This window comes from Danio rerio, chromosome 3 (assembly GCF_052040795.2).
Source record: "Danio rerio strain M-AB ecotype USA chromosome 3, GRCz13ab, whole genome shotgun sequence".
Classification (NCBI taxonomy): domain Eukaryota; kingdom Metazoa; phylum Chordata; class Actinopteri; order Cypriniformes; family Danionidae; genus Danio; species Danio rerio.
Genome location: NC_141023.1, coordinates 51,479,838 through 51,505,926, shown reverse-complemented (window position 1 = coordinate 51,505,926; position 26,089 = coordinate 51,479,838). Strand labels below are relative to the sequence as shown.

At 35.4% G+C, this 26,089-nt stretch overlaps 2 protein-coding genes and 1 long non-coding RNA gene across 6 annotated transcripts in view; 2 read left to right on the top strand and 1 right to left on the bottom strand.

The window, feature by feature from the left end:
- Positions 1-26,089, bottom strand: part of LOC147846039 (uncharacterized) — a 531,070-nt gene that overhangs the window by 224,637 nt on the left and 280,344 nt on the right. The gene's annotated exons all lie outside the window — the stretch shown is intronic.
- Positions 2,024-8,785, top strand: LOC103910320 (mas-related G-protein coupled receptor member X1-like). The gene is made up of 2 exons (NM_001386511.1): positions 2,024-2,048; positions 7,666-8,785. Exon 2 carries the CDS (start codon positions 7,692-7,694, stop codon positions 8,640-8,642), a length of 951 nt encoding a protein of 316 aa, NP_001373440.1. The 5' UTR covers positions 2,024-2,048; positions 7,666-7,691; the 3' UTR covers positions 8,643-8,785.
- On the top strand, positions 14,116-26,087 carry LOC103910319 (uncharacterized). 3 transcript variants are annotated; one of them, NM_001442915.1, is made up of 4 exons: positions 14,116-14,194; positions 14,286-14,347; positions 20,294-20,502; positions 24,229-26,087. In NM_001442915.1, exon 4 carries the CDS (start codon positions 24,263-24,265, stop codon positions 25,211-25,213), a length of 951 nt encoding a protein of 316 aa, NP_001429844.1. In that variant the 5' UTR covers positions 14,116-14,194; positions 14,286-14,347; positions 20,294-20,502; positions 24,229-24,262; the 3' UTR covers positions 25,214-26,087. The 3 variants fall into 3 exon arrangements, with proteins under 3 accessions (NP_001429844.1, NP_001429843.1, XP_087098143.1); NM_001442914.1 differs by lacking the exon at positions 20,294-20,502; XM_087242017.1 differs by lacking the exons at positions 14,116-14,194; positions 14,286-14,347 and having other exon boundaries at positions 19,960-20,502; positions 24,229-26,030.

Here is a 26,089-nt window from a genome sequence, read left to right as displayed (position 1 = left end):
CAAATTTTGATGCATGCGCAGATGTTTCAACAATTCTAATACATAATCGACAATCATTATAATATCCAATCAGCATTAGGCCAAACCCTTATGAATACCAAAATTGTCCTACCTCCATAATTTCACGACATTAGCATCCCTCCACCACTCTGACACCTCACCTCTTAAACAAGAGGGAGCATTTTAGGGCCAGGCTAGACACTTCACTTGAACCCCAACATCTTTCACTTTCCTGACAAGGGGAATAATACGAGTCGGGGTGTCTTTTCCGAGCTCAGAGTCCTCTTTCTTGGACAGCACTCCAAATATGCTTTATTCTTTCAATTATCTGTAAATGTAAACTCGTTAGCGTAGTCAAAAAAATGCTTTAAAAAAGACAATTTAATATCATTGAGAAAAGCACATTAAACTAAGATAGGAGAACATGCTTGAAACACATTTTTATTGAAAACAAGAGGCATTTTTATCTCCCAAAAGGAAACTAACAGAACTTGGAAATTTACAAGTAAAATTGGCAACCTTACATTTGGCCCGCCATCCCATCTGAGAAGAAATAAAATGAAGGTTGCAGCAAATGTCTTCAACAGAGATTGTCATTTTAATCTAATGTAACCTTTTGTTTGTTTGTTTGTTTGTTTGTTTGTTTGTTTGTTTGTTTGTTTGTTTGTTTGTTGAGCTACAAAAAAATAAACTGAAATGAAATAAAATGTTTCAATTAAATGTCGTGAATCAGATTTCTAAAAAGGGAAATACTGTCACTTAAAGATAGAGGACAATACACAAAACATCAACGAGCAAATCAAGGCAAAGGCAGGTTCAGCCTGACTTGTGTATTTAGCATTGAACACCATTGTGTTATAATAAACGATTGTTTATTTTAGTGTAAGAAGTTCATTATAAAATGTAAAATAAACAAGATAATTATTAATATGATTGAAGCTTTTTATATTTATTTTATCAATATTAATAAATGAGGAAACTGCTATGGCAGCTTTAATTTTATAGCTTGGTGTGTTTACCTTCAGTTCACCCTTCTCAATAAAGTTTGATGTTTGGTTCTTCATAAGAAAAAGTTTGGCCACCCCTGGTAAAGATCTTCTACTGTTCCTCTGTTCTAGTACATTTTAAAACAGTGTATTTAAAATTAAGAGTTCGACAAATATTACCTTACAATATTCAGATATCACTTATTATAATTATTAAATAACAAATCAAAATATTTTTGGCTGTATTAATTGTGAAAACAGGAAATACATCACTGCATGATTCATAGATTATATCCACATACAGTAAAACACAGTAGAAGTGCTGGTGCACATAGTGGCAGCACCTGTGCTCCTTGTTTGCACTGAAAGAGGGTGAGAGACTGACATGAGGGCCTCTGGGCTGGTGGTACAAAACTAGGCCAGTCCCAAGATACAAATAAGCCCCCAGATTGAGTTTTAAAGCATGCAAGTCAGAGTCAGGGGAGAGGTGTTGTGATAGGCTGAACCTCAGTATAGCCAAACCCATTTAGTATGCCTGAGTCTATTTACTGACTAAAAGACAACCAAAGCATAGCAATAATGGATAACGCTACACAGAAAATACCCTATGGCTGCTTGTCATTGGCCATTCAAATCACTGAACTTTTAGAATGAAGCAAAGTCTGGGATGTAGATATCAATTTCGAAACACAAGCTTGAAATGTAAAGATGAAATAAAGACTTAAATCACAATTTTGTTTTATTATTTTGCATTCCAAGTCAGGTTGTCTTATTAAAAAAACTACATTCAGGCAATTCAAAATGCACTACGGTAAATTATCTCATTCACATTGTGAGTATTTTACAAGAAACAAACACCCAATAAACAGTTGTGATCCTGTGAGAACAGATGAATCTAGAAAGCACAGTCTAATTCACCATCAGGGACCGAGTCCAGAAAGTATCTTAAAAAAAGATCCTCCCTCCTACTAACGAATTGTAATTCCTCAAGGCCTCAAGGTTTATATATAAAGGGAACTCCACGATCTGACCTGCATCGTTACAGCTAAAATCACCTATACGGTAAGAAGCGTGTCTTTTATTGTCTTTTTTAAGAATTGTTTTTATTGTGTTAAAATAGTTATATCTTAAGCCTTTTGCAATACCGTTTTTTTCTTTTTTTTTTTTTGCAACACCTAATTTTTGCTTGCCTGTTGATAATATCATATATTTACTTTTGTATAGATGATGCTACTGTTTTTACAGAATGTTTTTGTTGTCATATTGGATGCTTTAGATTATCTTTAAATAATATATACATTTTTTCATAATATTATTGTTGTATATCAGTTGTTTTGGCTACATTCAGGATTACAGCAATTTAAGTTACAAAGTAAGGAATAACTTGGACTGTAGAACATTATTGGCAATTCTTTATACAGGTTTTATTGTCAAAATTACAAAATTTACAAGATTAAAATTTAAAGTACTCATTATTTGGGAAGAGTAAACAAGAAAACTGACTCTGAATGATTCTGATTTATATTTATGCTTACAAAGCAAAAACCTCAGAATTTTCTATGAATAAAAATATTTTTATTAAATCATGTCTTATTTCAAGCTAAAGATGGAAAAGTCGATTGACATAGAGAGCTTACAGAGAGACATCAGGGACTTGCTCAGGGTCACAAGGGCCCCTTCTAGAGTCCCCGTGGACCTGAGATACAGAGAAAAGCATGACAAGCACGCATGAAGTTCAATATCCCTGCAGGCTTAACTGGGTGGTGCTTTCCATAAGATCTGCTATAAAGAAGACAGATATGAGCCACAGATGTTCATTACTCCTCTGCATATTTTAGAGTAGATAACTATAAGAAAAATTTGTGTTTAATACTTATCTTTATTTCTATAGCTATTTTACAATATAGATTGTGTCAAAGCAGCTTAGAAGCTCTAGAAAATTGAAGCTCTGTCAGTCTTGTTTTCAGAGTTGAAGTTCAGATAGTTCAATTTAATGTGTTTTGTTTTTCACTGTTGAAAGTCCAAACACTGAAGAGCAAATCCATTGATGCGCAGCTCCACGAGTGCCAAACCAAGCAAGCCAGTGGCTACAGTGGTGAGAAACAAAACTTCACCAATTGACCAATTGGGAAAAAGAACCCTGAGAGAAACCAGACTCACTTGGGCACTTAATTAAATTCGTTAATTAAAAGACAAGCTGAAATTGAGTTTCATTGCCATTCAGCACTCATTCTGTCTCTCATAATCCATTCAAAATCTATTTACTATTTGCAAATTCTGGGTCTTTTTGGAACTAAAGGATAGATTTTTTTAAATTATTTAAAACCGTCTTAATTTTATTGTTTTTTTTAACTATCTTATATTTTATTTGATCAACAATTATCATCAACGAATGTTAATTGTTTTAGATTTTACATTTTCAGTATTTCATTATATTTTACATTGATGAGATATTATATCTAAATGTATTAATGTACAGTTAAAATCCTTAAACCTCCTTTGATTTTTTTTTCTTTTTTAAATATTTCCCAAAAACAGAGCTCAGTACTAAGTATTATTTATTTAAAACTGATGTCCATAGGTATATGAAGAGTTTAGATGCAAAAACCTCTAAAAGCCAATTCATATTTTTGTCAAAAATTTGTATTTTTCTCCAACTCCTGTGTGTAGGCTCAGTACTTTTACTTTTATAGTGACAAATAAGTTCTTTACATTGCTTTAAAGTAATATTACTGAACACAAACAATTTGAGGCTGAGATACAGTGCTCAGCATACATACGTACACCCCTCTAATCTATCTTTTAAATTAATATTTTTTATAGGAAACTATACAATATTATATTTGTGCATAAACATTAGATTGGTCAGTACTGTAGTACACCGAAATTTATGATATGGTAAAATATTAAATAAAAATTTTAAAAAAGAGAAAAAAATCAAGAGAAGCAAAAACATTAAATACATTAACTTGTATTATCTTTCAATTTCTAAATATCTTTGGTGACTAAAACATTATTTTAATAAATATATATTTGTTTAAAACATCTGTTTTGTTTAAATGCACCAAACATTGCCGATATTCACTGAGATATGGAGTAAAATGTTCATTTTCAAAATGGAGTGTTCTCAATTATGCTGAGCAATGTAAATGCTCATTTTAGGAGAACATTTCAGATGGCATTTAGAAATGTATATATCTGATCTCGTAATATAATGGTAAGCAATTTAATTTTAAAAAGTATACACTGTAAATTAAATCAGTAGTTTTATGGTTTATTTCCGGCAGATGGGGTGCCAGAAAAAAAACTAAAATAATGAACATTAAATTACATACATTTTCTTTAAATTTGAATGTCAGGTAAATTTCTGTTATTCAACTTCTTTTATTTTACAGTCAATTCCTATAATTTAACTGTCATTTTTTTTTTTTTTTTGGCACCCCAGCTGCCAGAAAAAAACCGTAAAATTACAGATTTTTTTACAGTGTAGTTGCAGGTAACATATTTAAAGTATATTAATATTCCAATACTTGATTAATAAGAGCATATAATCACATTAAATTAATATTTTGTTTCTACAATTGAATCTGATTTACTGTACTTTTACATTCATACAACAGAATTGACTTTGATGTTGGACATTGTAAATAGTGTTTGCTGCAGATGCCACTGCCTCACATACAGTGTAGTCTATATGCTTATATATCTTCGCTGAGGAACCAGGCGGAACTGGTGTCTTGATGGAAGTCCCTCTTGACAGGTGTTTCTGCACAGATGTGTTCCTGTGCGCTTGTGTTTGTGCTGTGACTGCGCTCCTCTGGGTGAAACATCCTCAGGGAGAAGATCCTTTATGCCTGTTTGTGGAAGCTCATGTATTGTTAAATCACAGAATGTGACATGATCCACAAAATTCATGCTTTGAGCAGCCTAAAACCAAATGCTGTTGCTCAGACTTTGGGTTTGCCTCGTAATGTCCCTGTGTTTCGGTGTGACTGTCTAAAGCCTATTCAATAAAACACAATTCTTATAAATGGAAAAGAAAATAAGTTATACCTCTGAGCTAATTTTTACCTAATTACATTTTTTCCTTCGTATATTTCTGAAAGTTTGTCACAGAAAACCATGACTAGTGAACACTAAATCCAATTATCCATTAATTCCATGGAAAACCCCATCCAAGATCATGTGACTGAGGTCCTTTGTAAATCTCTTTTCCTTTTATTTTTATGAGAATCGTTCTGCTGTAATTTTAAATCATAAAGATGACTTTGGTATGTAGGCAAATCTTGAGTTTGAGAGATTGTTTAGATCTTTTTTGGGTCACACTTTATTTTGGTGGTCCATTTGTTGAATTTAAGTTACATTGCATTTACATGCCAATAATTTTCATTAGATTATAAGTAGACTGTTAGGTTGGGGTTTGGGTTAGAGTGAGTTGACATGCTTTTGCAAATTTTCTTATAGTCAGTTAAATGTCTGTTGAAGAAGCAGTATCAACAGATATTAAGCAGACAGTCTACTAATACACAAATGGACCATAAAAATAAAGTGTTACCTTTTTTGAGACTGAAGAATAAACTAGTCCATTAATTTCTATCAATTTAATCGAATTGTCATTTTGTCACAAATATCTGTTTGAGAGACAAAAAAAAAAAAAAAAACTAAATTAACTAAATTAATACAGGCTCCTGGGCCCGGTTTTTCAAAAGGTTTAATCCTGTTTTTGCGATCCGTGATCACGTAATCCAGTTTACTTTTTGAGACAGTTTTTCAAAGTAACATTGGATTGGATCAATCTGATCTGGATAAGAACTTTTCAGGATCACTAAATCTGGATAACCAGTGCTCAAACAGGATAGGACATCACAATGTAGAACTATAGATATGTAAAGAGTAGAATAGCATGGGGTCAATATAACTTTATTTTTATTTGAAATGAAAACTAAGAAAATTTAATAAATATTAAAATAATAATAATAATAATAAATAACAAGAAAAACAAGAAAAATAACACCCTGTCCTCTTTAGGCAGTCCGCTCATTTGAGACCTACAACACTGTACATTGAGGATATTTATAGTAAGTTTTAAATATAGATGTAAATAAAAAAAGACTTAATGTCAAAAACTCCACAATAAGTTCAGACTTCCTCATCTGATGTGGAGAGACCAGCTTGTCTGAGCGTAGCCATTAGGAGGCGGATCTCAAGTCATTGGCCTTGGTTTGCTGCAGTTTGGTCAGAGTCAGTTGTTCCTCTGCCAGATGAAGCTGTGCTTCTGCCCTTTTCAGCCTCTTTTTGCAATTGTTGAAAGTAATTTTAAAAATAAGTGATTGCAATTCTTTGCATTTTTGGGGGGGGTATTCTGTAATCACTGCATGCATCACTAATAAATATTCTAAAAAGAAAAATATTTTCCATTGTGATGAATATATATATCAATTAGTGGAAGAATAGAATGTGTTGTTTTTGGTCAATTTTGAAAGCTGTTTTCTTCTTTGCTTTAGGCTTATACTGAAAGGCTGAATTCATTAAAGCCTACATAATCATTGTAGCCTGACGGATGAACAAATACAATTAAAACCTTATGAATAAATAGGATATCTTGTAAGATACTGGCTGATCCAAATATAGTATTATTTTATAGATTTTTAAATTTTTCATTACATTTTGGCCATGAAATCCACGCTGAATCCACCCTTCTAATGGGATCAGTTTAATCCAGATTTTTTGGATCAAAGTGATTAAAATCCTACAAAAAAGGTCTGAAAAACCCAAAGTAAAGGTTTGATCCGGATCAAAACCAAGATTGAATTTTGCAATCTAATCCAATTATGTTTAAACGCTTTTTCTTTTAAAAACCCATTTTCAAGATTTGATCCAATCCGCAATCCAAAATCCTAGTGGATTACTTTTGAAAAACCAGGCCCTTCACTGGACCTTCAGAACAGAGATTAAAAACCCCTGTTCTACAAACAGTCTACACTTTTGACAGCTGCTAGGCAACCATTCCATTTTTTGGTACGAAGCTAAAGAAGCTATTTAATTAGCATTTTTGTGAAACACTGCTACATACACCATTTATAAAAACAACAAATCCTGTTAAGCCATGGGTTAATGTGAATAACAGTGCTTATGGTGTCTAACATTGCCTCTTAACTCTTATGAACTCATTGTAGAACTTGTTTTTAGTTGGATTATTGCCCTAATTTAACTTTAAGCAGTCAATACATCTCATGTATGTTTATATTTTTGAGTGAGGTTTGTTTCCAATTTTGCACTTTGAAAAGGCCATGCTGTTTGTTATTTGCTTGGTCAGTGTGCTGGTGGGTTTTGGAAGTGTTATGGTTGTCAGCTCTAAGGCACTTGATTTCACATGATTGCACTTCACTTGATTGAATTGTCATTATCAGTGGCTATCAGCTGATAGATATGGGCCAGTGGGGGGCTTCTGCTCCTACTGGTAGGCTCAGAAGGCTGTTATCAGCCATCCATATGGTTAGTTAGCTATACTTATAGAGAAGACTCCATAACCAGATGATTTTACATTAATGTTAAGGGTTTCCTTAAAAATAATTACATAAGCATACAAAAGTCTTGTCAATTGGAATACATTTAAAACTTATGAGCTGACATTTTAACAAGTTCCCTATAATAAATAATTTCTGCATTTTTACCCTAGAATCTCATTTCAAGTCATCAGACATCATGGACCGTCGACTACAACTCGACACAAGATTCAGCTACATCTTCAGAAGCAACCTGCGCTCCTCTAACCTGACGACAGATTCAGTCAACACAACGCACCACTTCAGCGTGTTTGATGGCTGTGAGAAAATGGTGGCTGGTGTCGTTTTTGACCTGGCTATTCAATGCTTCAACGTGATCATAGGAATCCCTGCCAACACAATGGTCATCGCAAACCTAATAAACACTCGCAAAGAGCCTTCAACTTCTGACATCTTCCTGGGCTGCCTGGCTTTCATGGATGCCTACTTTGGATTCATGACGATCATAGCATTCCTTAATTTCTACCTTTGGACGAGTCCTTTGGGTTATAAGGCGATGAAGTTCTCATATGGCGTGAAGGACACCAGTGGGCCGCTCTTCCTCTCCTGCGTCTGTCTAGATCGATTTATAGCCGTCCTTTTTCCCATTGCATTTGGACAGTTGAAGGACATCAAATACAGGATCGGTCTGTCCATTGTGGTTTTTTTGCTCACTTTTGCGTACGCTGCAGCCAAATCCGTTGGTGGTCTCCCTAACTTTGAGAAGGTTTTCACTGGTGAAGTCCTGTTTGCTTTCACCTGGATGGTGGTGTGTAACATGGCCATCATGTTAGCCTTGAAACGCTCAAGAGGCTCTGGTAAAGATGAGATGCATCCAATGAAAAGAAAAGCTTTTAAGATGGTGCTATCGATCTTGATCATCATAGTGAGCAACTATCTCCCTCCGGTTGCTCTGTTCCCCTTTGAAGACCATTATCAACGTGAAGTCTTCATTTGCTATGTGCAGCCAGTATGTTTTGCCTTTCTAAACATCAGCAGCACTATCCAGCCCTTAACCTACTTGTTTCGCTTAGAGAAAGTACCCTTCCTGCCTGAATCATGTGTGCAGAAGTTTTGCTGGAAGAAACAAGACAAACCCACAAAGCAATGACTTCTGCACAGGTCAGAAATAAAATCATTAAACTAAAAAACTCGAACATTTACTGTAAAGTACCCTGGTAGCAAAGAATTCTGGCCCAGATTTGGCAAAAGGCAGGCATTCATCCGGCAATGGCATACAGTATGTGGGCCAAACATGGCCCGGGTTTGGCAGAGGTGGCACCGTTTTTAAGGCGGCACACAAGATTTGGCCCAGATGAAAAATGTAATATTTGGCCCAGATTTAAAAATTTGATAAGTGGGCCATGTGAGTTTGGCCAGTCTTGACCCACATTTAAAATACACTAAAATCATTTTTGAGTAAAGAAAAAAAAAATTCTACCAATCGGGTCACTTTGAGAAAAAGCGTGCCCATAGTGTGCCTAAAGTGCATCACTCCATGGGTTTATCAATTTCATTGCAATCGTGACAAACCAACCTTTCTGGCCCAGTTCAGGCCCAGTTATCAGTTATTATATACTTGGCTGAGACTTGGCCCAGATATGGTCTGTGTTTGGCCCTTGTCTGGAAGCCAGATTTGGTCCAGTCATGTACCGTAATTCACTGCAGCATGTGGGCCAAGCAAAACCTGATTGTGTGGGCCAGAGCTGGGCCAGAGAAATTTTGCTATGTGGGTAGCAGCATTATTTTTTTGTAGATATGGCATTTAAAATATCTGTAAATATGTAGAGACCTAAATCTATCTTAAATTGGACTTGTTGAATATTTGTTACTAACGACTAATGTAATATACATTACTTTCAAGCATAAATGTTACTTTTTTGTAGGCCTTGAGACAAATAAAACAAGAAAATTCATTAAAGAGTTGTGGCGCCATCATGTGTTACAGACGTGAAAACAGGGAAAGAAGTTGTTTGTTATTTATTTATTCATGTATTTTTAAGTAATCAGCTCTGTAAAAAACACACACACACACACACACATATATATATATATATATATATATATATATATATATATATATATATATATATATATATATATATATATATATATATATATATATATATTCCGAGGTGTTACTTTTATTTTTCTTCTATTCTTCCTTAAATGCTAGCGCCTATTGTGTAAGTATTTGTATCCCCCCAGAAAATTTAGAGATGAAACATGCTTCAATTTGAGTCACCATACTTGACCAAGTTGTTTTTGTAGGTTGTTGCACACGCTGCTTGTCTATCAGAGGGAAGGAAGGCAGCTGGGTGGAAACAGTCAACATTTAATTCAATTCATGTTTATTTATATAGCGCTTTTACAATGTAGATTGTGTCAAAGCAGCTTAAAATAGAAGTTTTTGTAAATTTATACTGTGTCAGTTCAGTTTTCAGAGTTGAATTTCAGTTTAGTTTAGTTCAGTGTGGTTTAAATGCAGTGGTGTAAAGTAACTACAAACACTCAAACTACTCTAATTAAGTAGTTTTTTTCCAGGAATTGCAATTTACTTAGCAGTTTTAAAAATGTGTACTTTTAATTTTAGTTGAGTACATTTGTAGTGCTGTATTGGTACTTTTACTCCACTACACTGCAAATTTTAGATAGTAGATTTAACTACCTTGGAGTTAAAATTAACACTCCCTCAGAGTTTATATGGGAACCACTATAAGTGTTAAAAATAACACTTTTGAAAGTGTTAACATTGTCAACACCAAGAGAGTGTTAATTAACAAACTCTTATTGTGTAAAATATCTGTTAAATTTCCGAAAAAATACCAGCAGCTGTGGTTGCCAGAATCTTTCTGTGAAAAACATGGAAGTTTTATATAACTGTATAAATTTACAAAAATTAATCATATTTCATGAACTAACACATTGTTTATTTTACGAAATCATAGCTTAGTGCACAAAAATGTAAAGTCTTTAGATGCAATAATGTTTTCATGTGTGATTGCTAGTATATTTTGACTGCATTAGTAACTACACAGTTACCTTTAAACAAAAGAAGATGCAGCATAACATTAGATTTTCTCAGTTCATCTTGGACTTGAACAGAGACGCTATTATCCTCCACAATGGTGACACAAAAACCATTTTGCTGTTTTTCTTTCTTTTTTTTTTCATTTTTAGATTTTACGGAAAAATACCAGCAGCTATGGTCGCCAGTAATCTGCTGTTTTTAACATTCATAAATTTAGTTTACAGAATATTTCTGTTAAAAGCACATTCAACAGTCTGTATTTTTTTCGATCTCACACTGCAAATTTTAGATTTGGTAGATTTAACTACCTTAGAGTTAAAACTAACACTCCCTCAGTGTTTATATGGGAACCACTATAAGTGTTAAAATAACATTTTTGAAAGTGTTAAATTTTTTAACACCCAGAGTGTTAATTAGCAAATTCTTATTGTGTAAAATATCTGTTAAATGTATGTCAAAATACTGGCAGCAGTGGTTGCCAGAAATCTGCTGTTTTCAACATTTTAGATTCGTAAATTCAGTTTCCAGAATATTTCTGTTAAAAACAAATCCCATTGTCTGTATTTTTCATTCGAACACACTTCAGCCTTAAATTCCAGAGCAAAATCCTCACTAGTGTCCTGACTATAGAGGGCTGAACACTCAGACAGTGATGAAGTTAATGAGACAATTAAGTGTCTAATTAAAGGAGGATTGAGAATTGTTGATGAACAACTGTTAGCAAGCAGAATCACTGAAGGACAGAAAAACACAAGCCAAAACCAAAGATGAAATCAACTGAGAAAAAAAAAAACTCTAAATAAAATAATAATCAATAAAAATAAAACAAATTACACAATAAAAAATGTTATTTTTCAACATCTTTAAAAAAACTCATCAAATTAAACAACTTATCATGGAGCTTCACCTATTACTGACCTTTGACTTGATTTCTGTCATGTGAACAAAAGCTCTTAATGAAATTTCCGTTGTTCATTTGAAGTCACCATGATGGAGGACAGAGTCTGCTTTAGTCAGGCTCTTCAACTTCTTCCTATAAATGTCTTTTATTTTGGCTGCTATAGATAGTGTTATTCACACTATTTATACATATAGCATGGAAAGCTGAAAGAAAATTAAAGTGTCAGTCTGAAGAGATTATTAATGATAACATAGCCATCCTTTCCTGCTTGTTTTCTAATTCAATATCATATTAGTTATGTGTGAGAAATAAATAATATATATAAATGAAACCACTGAAGCTCCAATAAAATAAAAACAATATTTACAATGAGAATGTTTGATCTATGGCAGAACTCAAAAACACACAGACATCAATAATTAATCTTTGAATCTCAATGATGGTGACAAATAAATAAAAAAATAAAAATCAAGTAAAAAAAAACACTCTACTGAAATATCACCTCCCAAAAACAACACAAAATAAAGGAAAAGAAAGAGATTGTAAGAACATAAAGCTGCATAATTTATTCATGCTGCAATGCATGCTGGGAGCTTTGTACTATGCTGGCACCCAGCATGCATTGCGGCACGAACCATGCAGCTTTTTTTTTTTTTTTAAGCAACCACGGTTGAGGTTCATATCCTGATTCTTGATGTCTGTGTGTCATATGAGCAAGCTGGAATGTTTAGTGCATGACACTCTAATTATTAATTGCATCCTAATTGTTTGTTTAATTTTCTATGAAGAGCAGCAGACTACCAGTAGTATTTTCCCATGCAGCTTTAATACAACTATATTTGCAAATCTTTATGAATCAACTTAATAAACACCTGAAAATAAATCTATAACAATTAAGTATAAACAGTATAGTTTCTCTTGACCTTTCTTGCTATAGCTAATAAGTTTTAGAAACACTGCTATAGCAGTCAGAGAAACATTAGGATATAGGAGTAAAGCTTCAAGAGCTCAAATAAGCAGCCTCTGATCTCTATGATGGTGAGGTCAAATGAAATATTTTTACAGAAATGAAGTCAAACTGTAATCAGTGAAGCTGCTTATGCTATTATTTAATGGAGTTGTTTAATCCTCTGTTTTAATTCAGTTGGTTTGGTGTGAGGCTGTGTCTGTAGTTTTATTTCTTCCTTCAATTTCTTATTCCTTTAGTGATTGTGATTGTTAACAGCAGGTGTTCAACAGCAGGTGTCTGAATTCACTTATTTGTGGTAATTCACTCTATCTAGTGGACTAAACTAATTGACCAATTTAAGGGCCAGGTGAATGAGGGTGTGGCGAGATTTCAGACACTCTGATTAGTTTCTCAAATACAAGGGTTTTCTACAAAAGTAGATACATGTTACTCTGTATGACAAGGAGGCAAATCAGCTTCTAACGCCGAGAGGGTTTTTTTTACCTTTATCTAACTCTAGAATTTTAACACTTTACTCTGAATTACCACAACACTTGAAATTTAACACCAATGAATTTGTTGTGTACTTTCCCTTAACCTGCAATCACTACTTTATTTTTCTTGTCTATGAGGATTAGAAAAATTAGTCCTGTCCAATCAAATCGTATAGAAGGTAAATCACCACATAATGAACTACCTCAAGACATGCTATATATCTGCAGCAAACTGTTTTGAATCTTTCCAAGAAGATGTCCAAAATCTTTACACAAATTGGCCCTACTGTTTAGATGCATGTCACTGATGAGAAAATGATGGATGTTCACTGAATGATGACCAAAATAGCCTTAAACACCAAGCACGCAAAGGTTGTCAACGTGATATCAAATTGACATTGTACCCCAATGTCAGGGGATGTTGCATTTTCTTTGGTAATGAAAATCGGGTTGAGAACTCAAAGTCAGGCCATCGTCAATATCCAAACCAACCAAATATCAATGTTTAATGATGTTACAGCTTGATGTTGTGTGGATGTTGGGTATGAAGTCTGTCAGATGTTGGATTTTGGTTGCCATACCTGATAAATAGATGTCAGTATTTGACGTCAATATGATGTTGGTTAAGGATTTGGGCTTTAAATTGGATTTTGGTCACTTTCCAACAACCTGAAATCAACCAAATATAAACGTAATTTGACGTCGCTATTGGACATCAAAAAAACGCTGTCCTTAGACGCTGGCTAGACAATGAATTTTGGTCACCCGACATCACAACCTAAATCTTATATTAACGTCTTATGACAATGGGTGCCTGCTAGGCATCAACAAGATGCAATACAGAATGTTACGTTTACACACACATACACAAATTACATGTAAACACAAAGGCTTTTTATGGCATAATACTCATTACTCACTACTCTTGAGTACTTTTTACTCATACTTTGAATAATATTTAATAGATACTTTCACTCTACTTGCACTACATTTTTAGGCAAATAATGGTACTTTTACTTGAGTATGATTTTTCAGTACTCTTTAATTTTCAGTACTCTTTCCACCACTGTTTAATTGTCACTGCTGAAAGTCCGAACACTGAAGAGCAAATCCATCAATGCGCAGCTCCACAAGTCCCAAACCAAGCAAGCAGTGGCCACAGAGGTGAGGAACAAAACTTCACTAATTGATGAAATTGAGGGGAAAATTAAGCCTTGAGAGAAACCAGGCTCAGCTGGGAACGACTGTCTATCCTCTGGCCAAACATCTTAATGGCTTCATTGACCAGGTTTGTGATCTTTATGCTTGTGTAATGTTCTAATGTTTTTTACATTTAGAAAGTGATTGTCATTTTATTCTTTAACCTATTTTTTCTACAGGCACCATCATATCTTTGAAAGTTTCTCAAATCCTCAATGAAGACTACTAGCAAAGAAATACAGTAAGTGGAGTTTACTTGTTTGTTTGTTTGGTAAAATCTTAAATTAAAGTTAGTCATAATGTAGTTTTGCTAGGCTAGGTTGATGAGGTAAAAACATATTAGTCAGTGTGTTTTATCTGTTGACCACCAGATGTCAGCGTTTGAAACATTTGTAGTTGTTGGTCAGTCATTTGTGGTGGCTCAGGGGTTTGCACTATCACCTCACAGCAAGAAAGTCGCTGGTTCAAACCTTGACTGGGTGACATGTTTTCCCCGTGCTCATTTGGGTTTCCTCCGGGTGCTCTAGTTTCCCCCACAGTCCAAAGACATGCGGTATAAATGAATTGAGTAAACTAAATTGGCTGTAGTGTGTGTGTGTGTTTTTCCCAGTACTGGGTTGCAGCTGAAAGAGCATCCGCTGTGTAAAACATATGCTGGATAAGTTTGACCTCTGATGAATAAAGAGATTAAGGCGAAGATAATGAATGAATAAATGTATTGCCTGCAATGAAATACAAGTCAAAAAAAATTAAAATATCAGTACGTTCTTTTTTTTATTTGCATTTTCCATACTGTCTTACCTTTTTCTGAGTTGTAAGGTTCAATCCCATATTTCTGTCACAACAATATAAATAAAAAGATACCTTGTTTTGGTTTATTTTGGCACTGTTTGAATATGTTAAACTAGATTACTTTTTACACTGTGAAAGCAATTCAGTCCAATGAATTTTGACCACTTCCTCTTTCAACAGTTTGATCCTGAACATGTAGTTTCTCTTTGGACTGAAATAAATACAACATGCTTTCAACATTAAAGTGAACATTGATCTAGTTCTTTTCCACAGAAAATGCCTGTCAGCAAAAGCTAATCTAGTTTCATTGATTCTATATGCTGATGAAACTCTCTGTGGTCATTAAATGTCCATGGAACTTCTCACTGTTTGAATGTAGGGGTGGCCCTAGTGTCCAGGCCAAATTCTGTCAATTAACTCTTTCTCCAGTCCTCCTTTAGCTGGTATCTGGTGAATGCTCTCTGCTTTACAGATGTCATTGCACCATCCAAAAACATGTTAAGCTGGTGGTGGTCAAGAGAAAACCCATGATATGATTGTAATCATGATACATGATTAGGTGTTAAACAGTAAATATACTACACTTGTTTCACTGAGCAGTATGGTTGGGTATAGTACAGTATGTATTTATTTCTTTCTCCACTGTCCAGTTCCAAGAACCAAAGTACCAAAGTAGTAAAGCAAAACATCAATTTTTAGGTGGCCATTTTGTTAGGGTACCTGGCACAACAGTATGGGTGGAACTAATCTCTCTGCTGAACAAAGAGAATTGTCATTTGCACCCAGCAAGTCGGAGGAATGACAACCCAGCTAGCAAAATTCATGTGGCTCAAATCCGGCCCACACCAGACATTTACATTCGACCCACATACCGCATGGTATGATGGCACTTGGGCAGTCCGATCCTGTTTGCCAGATCTGGGCCACAAATAAGCCATAGCAATATCACATATCAGCCAGAATTAAACCAAATGAACCAGAACTGACCCTATTTTAGGCCACAATTTGCTTTTATTCTGGCCCAGATCTGACCCACACCAGACACTTACATCTGGACCACATACTGAATGGAATGATGGCTCTAGGGCGGTCCACTCCTGTTTTTCAGATCTGGGCCACAAATAAGCCAAAACAATACCACATATTAGCCAGAACCAAATTAACCAGAACTGACTCTATTCTGGGCCACAATTTGTTTTTATTTTGGCCCAGATCTGCCCTACACCGTACACTTGCTAGGTGTGGTAAGTACAAAAATCCCAGCATGCATTGCAGTATGAATACATTATATAGCTTATTGATGCTTCAGTTGTTATTATTTGCTTTTAATTATGCTGTTTATGTTGATGTTTATTGAGTTTGTCATCGTTTTTGAGGTTCATACACTAATAATTGATGTCTCTGTGAGCATAAGCTGAGCCATTGAATTTGTTTAGCTTTTAATCCTTCATAATTCTATCATGTACAAGCATGTTATTATGTTACTTCTATAAATGGATTAAACATTTGTTTAACATCAGTGAATTATGTTATTTCATCACAGGTTGTGCCTCACTTAATTATTATTATTTTATTTTATTTTTTTACTTGGCTTGTTTGCTGTAATGGATAAACTTTTCAAGCAAAGCTTTTAAAATTTACATCAGCCAAAAAGAAAATTTATTTTAAGAAATTCAGGGCTATGAGTTCAACTAAAGCAAACACTTTTCTCTATGATGGTGACTTTAGTCTATGTGGTCTACATATGTTTTATGATAACTGGGCCACAATTGCCATATCTTCTCTGGGCCGCTTTTGGCTCACGGCCACATTAGCCAGAGCTAACTGTTTCAAATATTTACCTAAAGTGGCCCACATTTGTTTTAGGATAATTGTGCCACGTTTGCCATATCTTATCTGGGCCACTATAAGCTCAAATCCACATATACCATAGCTAACTGTGCCGAATAATTGCCAAAAGTGGCCCACATATGTTTTAAAATAACTGGGCCATATTTGCCATATTTTCTCTGGGCCACATTAGTCTAGCAGCCGCAATAGAGAGAGCTTACTGTGCCAAATATTATCCAAAAGTGGCACACATATGTCTTATGATAACTGGACCACATTTGTACTTACACATGTGAGCCACTTTAGGTTTTAGGTTTTTGCCAACTGTGGCTCACATCTGTCCTCCATCATTTGGGCCAAATTTACCATTTTCCACATGGGCCACATTAGGCTCACATTCAAATTACATTTTTGCATAAGTGCCAAATCTTTGTCTTAAATGGCCCATATATGAATTTGAATCTTTGGCCCCCCTTTGCCATTGTACAGATGGGTCACTTCACATTCATTTTGTCTGGGCCGAAGAAATACCACCAGTGCTGCATAACTGCCTAAAGAGGCCCACATTCATATGCTTTCTGGGCAGACAGAAAGAGCCATTTTTTAAACAAAGTCAAAACATGACAGCAGAATAATACAATGATTGCATGCAGTTGCAATAAACCATTTTGTTTTTGGGGCTGTTTACATCTAAATGGGTAGAAAATGCCTTTTCTGTGCACTTGCTACATGTGAAATAATGGACTTGAGTCAATTAGACATGATATAGAGTGGCCCATACAGCTTTCTTTGTTCGTCTATTACTTTCTGTACTATACTACACCCTACTGCTAAATTAGAGCAGTCTGTCTTTCTTCCAACATTTTTGTTGTGTGGTCTAATTTTGCTAAAACAAATAAGGCAGTATCCCTAGCCTGAGACATGGCTAGGCTAAGCTTTATCTCTTCTCTATGACCCAGCTGAGGATAATGTGTTATGAAATTAGGCAGAGAAGCTCTTTTAAAGATCACTATACAGTGTTTCCTCTAGGATTTTTTTCAGCTGTGGCGGCAAACCTTTTTTACACAGATCTACCAACTACCTGTGGTGTTGTGAGTGCAGTATTAGAAATCGAGATCGCATTTATTTATTGCCTACAGCATGCGGATCTCTTTGCTTGCATGCCAATTTCTTCTGCTCGTGCACAAAACTTCTTGCACGCTCCCTCAAATATAACCTGCTTCAAGAGCGTGCAGATCTTCTTGTGCGCTCTCAAATAAACACTGCTAAAGTGTGATTTAGTGCCTTTATGTCTCCAGCATTTATTAGATTTGCTAGGAACATTTATGAATGTCTCTAATAGCCCTACAGAGCCATATTAATGCATCCTGAAGTAAAGTAAAACGGCTATGTGTCGTGTTTGTTGGCCTCACGCATCATGCACCTGTCAGTCAGAAAGTCAGCACTTAAGGGTTAAACAAATGACGCACAACATAACTACGGTTACAGAACAGTTTGCTCTGTTATAATTCACTTAACTTTTAGTACGTTTTGGTGCGATTACTACCCGCTATTAGAAAAATAAAATGTTTTGATTGAGATCTGTAATGTAGCCGTGGCGGGATGAATTTTGGAGTGGTACCCCGCCATGAAAGAATGAATGTAGCGGAAACCACATTGACATTATATCTATATGATCATATATATCTATGTAAATGTCACTAATGAAAGCCAAAACACTGAAGAGCAACACTAACAAAGCTCCAAGCCCCAAACCAAGCAACCCAGTGGTTACTTCACCAGTTGATGAAATTTCGACCTCAAGAAAAAAAAAGAAAACACGCTTACCTGGGCACAACCAGTTCTTCTCTGGACAAACATTCTGTGCAGAGCTGCAGTCTATGGTCCCCAGTGTTAGATTTTGCTATATTTGGCTTAACCATTCTTGGGTGGCTCACCAATGTATTAGATGATTCTAATACATAGAATAAGTAAGCTGAAGAGAATGAATAGTACAGTTCCACAGTACAGTTACAGTCTACGAGTAACTTAACCCAAGGTACTGTCTATGAGACAGTACTTTATACTAACTTCAAACAAACCATTGTTCATTTATAAAGCTCAGTAGGACCCTCGTATTAGTTGTTTCAGCTGTCGTTTGGCTTATACCCATTGAGGTTACCACCAATATACACAAAACTGATCACATAAGAGTTCATTCAATTTAAATGCAATTGAATTAACATGCACATAATCTTTTAATCTACAGTCCGCTAAATAATATCCACATGACAAGTCTGCATGAAACTGATGTTTCTGATATTCATTTCAGTGTGGCAATGTGCTTCCAGCTGAAACTAAATATTGAGGAGGGTTGGGGCTTTCATTTGTGCATAATTCTTTCATAGCAAACTAACAGTAAGAGGGGTTTTGGTTAAGTTTATTGATATAGGGTACAGTTGCTATGAAAGCCCCCAGGTTGATGTCAACAGAAGCACTGCCACTCCAAATGGAGAAGCAAATGATCAGATTTTGAATAGAGACTATGAAAACATACATTTTCTTTTAGTGGATTAACTTGCACGGATTGATTAATCACTTTAGGAATAGTAACACAGACTTCAACAATTTTAGAATACAGAGATTAGCTGGTCTTTCGCAGCTGCCTGAACACATTTGTCTCCGTATGGAATAAGTGCCTAAGAGGTTGAATGCAATTGAATATGTATTTAAAACCCATATACACCTGCATTTAGTGATGTCCGCTTGTTATCAGATAGGAAAATGCATCTTTATAAGAGGTGTAAACATGGCTTGAAGTATTATGTTAGTAGTAATTAGTCAATTAGCAATTTTAGTAGATACTAGTATTTTTTTTTTTTTACAAAGACCTAATGTGTAAAATAACATTACTTGTTTCAGAAGTGAAATAAATGTTGTCACAGCATTCATAAGTAATTATATAATCAAGTTCTTCAACTTTACTGTATTTGAAACACATCATCTAAAGCCGTACATTGCTCCACCAGTCCGTCAAGTTACAAACACATACAATAACACTCAATAGAAGTGCTAGTGCACATAGTGGCAGCACCTGTGCTCTCTGTTTGCACTGAAAGAGGGTGAGAGACTGACATGAGGGCCTCTGGGCCGGTGGTACAAAACCAGGACCAGTCCCAAGATACAAATCAGCCCCCAGATTGAGTTTTGGAGTCAGGGGAGAGGTGTTGTGTGATAGGCTGAATGTAATTTATTCTCTTTGAGTCTATGCACTGATTGAAAGACACGCCAAAGCATAGCGATCTATTTAAGAATGTTTCGTGGTGTATATTTTATTAAACTTCAATTTGGAAGAGGTTGGTTTTGGCAATATTACTTTAAAGCATTTTCTGATTCCAAATTTAACAGGTGAGGTCAACAAATGCAATAAAAGACTTTCTTACTTTCTTTCTTTCTTTTTGTAGATAAACTGCAGTATTTACCTTTCCAATTACAGCAATTAACCTGTATCATTTAAAACAAGCCTAAGTAAAACTAGCAGTAAGTTCGAAAAAAAGCTCTCACTTTTTCTACACTTTTTTCTAAGAAAACACCGACCAAAACAGTTTTGATCCTGTGAGGACATGTGAATCTAGAAAACACAGTCTAATTCACCATCAGGGACCGAGTCCAGAAAGCATCTCAAAAAAAGACCCTGCCTCCTATCAACAATTGTAATTCCTCCTGGCAACGGGATGTTTATAAAAGTGTCTCCATATTCTGACCCGCATCTTTACGGCTATAATCTTCTATCTGGTAAGAAGCATGCTTTTCCTTGTTATTTCAGTGTTTATGTTATACATATTAGTAGTGTTAAGTATATTTCCTACAATGCATTTATTCTGTTCGTACCACTGGCTTTTTACATGTAATGAATGGTTTTGATAAATAATTTTTAATGTAACAATGTAAAGTTATAAGGTTAGGTTTGTAAGAAGATTTTTGCACAGTTTTAAAAGTTTTAAATGATAGGACTTTCAAAATAAATGATCAATATTCTAAAACTTTAGCCAGACAATGGCAAAAAAATAACAATTAAATGGTTGTTAATGGTTGATCAAACCAGAATCATCAGTGATTTAGTAATTTTGCAGAAATTCATACAAAACGTCTTTTTGATCAACTTTTGATAGGGTCAATGCTGAGTCAATGTAAATATTAGATAATTGGCATAATATTTTATGGCACAGCAATATCCTTTATTTATGGAAATGGTGGGCTTGGTGTACAATCAGTCACACATTAAAAGACTAGTCAATAAACTTTTTGGTACAATAAATACATATGTACAATATGTTACAATGTCCAGGATAAACATATTTGGATTAGCATGTTTTATTTGATTTGAAACTTGAATAAACAAGCATGTATCACGTTCTTTGGCTTCAGCAGAATTAAAATGTATGGGTGAAGAGGTAAGTATAAAGGTCTTTAAAAATATGTAAACATTTTAATGTTTAATCTTTAAAGCTTAAACCATTTTTTTTCTCTCTCCAAAAATGTCTTAAACTGGGCACAACACAGTATCAGAAATAAATGTACAACAGCTGTCAATGACACTTAATGAACTCTTTCAGGGTTCTTACGTTTTCAGTACTAATATGAAAGTAATCTAATTAAAGCTCAACATTTACCATTAAGGTACTAATACAGTATATAACTTTATGGTAACAATATGGATTCTTTAAGCACTAACAAGTACCCTTCAAGTAAAAAAGTTTACCTTTTTAAAAAGGTACTTTCCCAGTGACCGCTTTAATATGTTTATTTCTAATTGTACAGTTAAAGTCAGAATTATTAGCCCCCTTTTGAATTTTTTTCTTTTTTAAATATTTCCCAAATGATGTTTCACAGAGCAAGGAAATTTTCACAGTATGTCTGATAATATTTTTTCTTCTGAAGAAAGTCTTATTTGTTGTATTTTGGTTAGAATAAATGCAGATATACATATTTTTAAACACCATTTTAAGGACAAAATGATTAGCCCATTTAAGCTATTTTTTTTTCGATAGTCTACAAAACAAACCATCATTATACAATTACCCTAACCTGCCTAGTTAACCTAATTAACCTAGTTAGGCCTTTAAATGTCACTTATGTTCACTTTTTATGTCGCAAATGTCACTTTTCAGCTGTATAGAAGTGTTTTGAAAATTATCTAGTAAAGTTAATTTACTGTCATCATGGCAAAGATAAAATAAATCAGTTATTAGAAATGAATTATTAAAATAATAAGGTTTAGAAATGTGTTGTTTAACTCCGTTAAACAGAAATTGGGGAAAAAATTAACGGGGGCTAATAATTAAAGGGGGTTAATAATTCTGACTTCAGTATATAATCTTAAGTAAAGAGCACACATTCTCACCATCTATGCTTGCAAAACTGGTGTCATGTTAATCCAAAGTGGTTGGAGTTTTGTGGTTTTTTACCATACTGGAAAAAGAAAATTGTTCCACACGTCTTAAGCAATTGCTTTTTAATGATACATGAAGACAAACCTATTTGATGCAATTATTAGAACAGAATGTAAACGGTGAGTTTTGTTTCCATACTTCATAATGAGAATTACACTGACTCAGAGCAGCATTTTCCAACTCTAGTTCGTCATACTCCAACAAACTATTTAAATGTCTTCCTTATTTAATATAATCAATTCATGTTGTGAGTATTTACTAATGAACAAGTTAATTTAGTTGTGTTTAAATTAGAGAGATGAATAACATTTTTATGGGTTGGTATTAACTGATTTACATTGTGTAAATAGTTCAAAACAGTCTTGTCAAACACTTGACAAAATCAAGTTTCCATTGTTCACTTCTAGCTGGTTAAAGTCCCCAGTGCTTAAGGAGAAAAACACAATTGATTAACAGTGTCAATCCCTAGGAGCATCCTTATAGTTTAGCAGCCAGCCACTGGAGAGAGTCTAGCCTAAAGGCTAAGGGTCACAAGGGTCCCCCTGATGCCCCAGTGGACCAGTGCTTCAAAGAAAAGCCTGACAGGGCCACATAAGCATAATGTCCCTTCAGACTAGGCAGGGTGGTGCTTCCTATAAGTACTGCTATAAAGGAGACAAATGAGTCACAGAATCTTCTCACTCCTTCACAAATCATATTTCATACTACATGTATCCAATAACTCTCCAGATTTGTCAATTAAGTTTTGCAGTTTATTATATAGATTTGGTGCAGTGCCCCCGAAAACACCCATTTCAGGTCTTGGAGTCTATACTATTCATTCAATTATTTATTTTCGGCTTTGTCCATTTATTAATCAGGGGTTGCCACAGCGGAATGTACCGCCAACTTATCCAGCAGCATATGGTTTACGCAGCAGATGCCCTTCTACCTGCAGCCCATCACAGGGAAACACCCATTCACCCTCATTCACACACATACACTACAGCCAATTTAGCTTACCCAATTCACCTATAGCTTGTTTGGACTGTAGGGGAAACATAGGGGGAACATGCAGACTCCACCAGAAATGCCTACTGACCCAGCCGAGGCTCAAACCAGCGACCTTCTTGCTGTGAGGCAGCAGCGCTACCCACTGTGACACCGCACCATAGAGTCTATACTAATGAGCTGACAATTTCAATCAGCAATTTAGAGTAGGTTGTCCAGTACTACTGTGGGAAGTCCCTGTCAGATTTATTTCCAACCCTAATAAAACACATCTGAACTACCTTACCAAGGGTTCTAGGACAAGAAACATCCCAATAGTCCAATATCGAAGTAGTTAGAGCAAAATTTTGGAGCAAGACTGAACAGTCCTGGGTTACTGAGTCATACAAATGTACCTTGATTGGAGTTCTCCAGAAGCATTTGGAGGAATTATGTGTTAATCACAATGTACTGTTTGTACAATGTACAAGTGCTGCTGCTGTACAGAGCCATGTCTGACCTAATATCTACAAACAGAAGAAATAGTGGGTCACATGTTTATCTCATATTGGCCCCAGTGGGATTTTCTCTCGGCTGCTGTTTCTGCACATATGTGTTTTTGTGTACTCTGTGTACTTGTGTTTGTGCAGTGCCTCTGCTCCTGTGGGATTGTGCACGGGGATAGCAGGCAAATAACCCAAGGGAGTAACACTGTTTGTCAAAGCTATCACCAAAATCAAATTACAAAATTTGAAATGTCCAACAAATTAACCGTAAAACTGAATCTAGCAAGAAGCCTTAATCCAAATGACCACTCAAGAAAGTGTACACTAGCAGCCAAGCTTCTGCAAGGCTACCTTCCTGCTCCAACACACCTTCCTACATTTTTCAGGTTATCATGAACATTTTATAGGTTTTATGTGTGTTTGATAAGTATTGGGCTCAAACTTCAGCATGGTATTCCTCTAGGGAATTAGCTTCTAATACTTTTAGCAGAGTTCCATGTGTAGAAATTCCATGTGGTTCTTACAATTGTAGATTGTAGATTTTCAGACTTTGATCAATTAACTGTAGTATTTGTTATTTTCACTTCTTCCAGAATCCCATTCATTGGCATCAGCTTGTCAGAACTCATGGAGAGCCGACTACGCCATGACAGAAGATTCAACTTCATACTACGAAGCAGCATGTCCTCTTCTAATTTGACAACCAATTCAGTCAACACAACCCACACTGTCAGTGTGTTTGAAGGATGTGAAGAGATGGTGAGTGGCATCATTTTTGACCTGACCATGCAATCTTTCAATGTGATAATAGGAATACCTGCCAACATCCTGGTCATTGCGAACCTAATAAACACCCGCAATGAGCCTTTAACTTCTGACATCTTTCTTGGCTGCCTGGCTTTTATGGATGCCTACTTTGGATTCATGACGATCATTTCATTCTTCAATCTCTACCTCTGGCAGAGTGCCATGGCTTGGCTGGCTATAAAATTCTCTTATGGCGTGAAGGACACCAGCGGGCCGCTCTTCCTCTCCTGTGTCTGTTTGGATCGATTTATAGCCGTTCTCTTCCCCATCGCATTTGGACAGCTGAAGGACATCAAATACAGGATCTGTCTCACCATAGCAATCCTGCTGCTGACTTTTGCTTACTCTTCAGCCAAAACAATTGGTGGCATCCACAATTTCGAGAAAGTTTTCACTGGTGAGGTCCTGTTTGCGTTCACCTGGATGGTGGCGTGTAACGTGGCCATCATGATAGCCCTGAAACGCTCAAGAGGCTCTGGTAAAGATGAGATGCATCCAATGAAAAGAAAAGCTTTTAAGATGGTGCTATCGATCTTGATCATCATAGTGAGCAATTATCTCCCTCCGGTTGCTCTGTTCCCCTTTGAAGATCATTTTCCACGTATGGTCTTCACCTGCCATGTGCAGCCAGTATGTTTTGCCTTTCTAAACATCAGCAGCACTATCCAGCCCTTAACTTACTTGTCCCGCCTAGAGAAAGTACCATTCCTGCCTCAAACATGTGTGGAGAAGTTAAGCTGCAAGAAAGAAGACAAACCCTCAAAGGAATGATTGTTGTCTGAAATGAAGTCTGAAATATGTTATTAGATCAATTTTAACACAGTAGTCTACTCTGAGATTATTGAGCTGCATATGATATATTTGTATATAATATAATAGAATCTATTACGAATTGATCTTGAATGTTTGTAGCAACAAAGATATTGTACTGGGCTTTATTTCACTTGTCTTTGATTCTTTTCAACATAGTTCATTGCATCAAACAATTCCCTTTGTAGTTAGAAAATGTTCTGAGCTCCTGTTCGTACAACCTTTCACCATTCCCTACACCACAAGCAGCTGATTCAGATGTGTTTGGTTGGGAAAAGGTCTGAACTTTGTTGGACAGGAGCTCACCAGGAGCAAATTTGAAGACCCTTGTCGCCATGAAGTCTCTATGAAATTTCTATATATCTCTTCCTATTGTTATATTTATACAGTAGTGCTTATTATAAATGATGTATGTATGCACTTCATTATTTTGTAAAAAAAAACAACAACTTAAACTTGAAATCTTTTACCAAAAACTATAACCTTCCCTCTTCCTCAAAATTACTTTGCTTCACTTGTGGTTACATGAAATGCCTTTAAGCAGGGCTATCAGGACATGTCTTATTTCTGCCCTGCTTTCATCCAATTGTCAATCTACATTCATTTGTAAGCAAGGCCAATCTTCCATTGATCAAATCAGTTCCCAATGGATAAAATTATGCATATTTTTTGCATCAGGACCATACAAATACATCATGTTATGGGAAAAAAGGACAACCTTAACTTGCATTTCATGGCGACACTTTGGTAAAGAGCAAAAATAAAGAAAGTTTTCTGATACGGAAGTTGTTTTTCAACCTCTTTATAGTTGATCCCAGAAATAAACGAGTTCACATA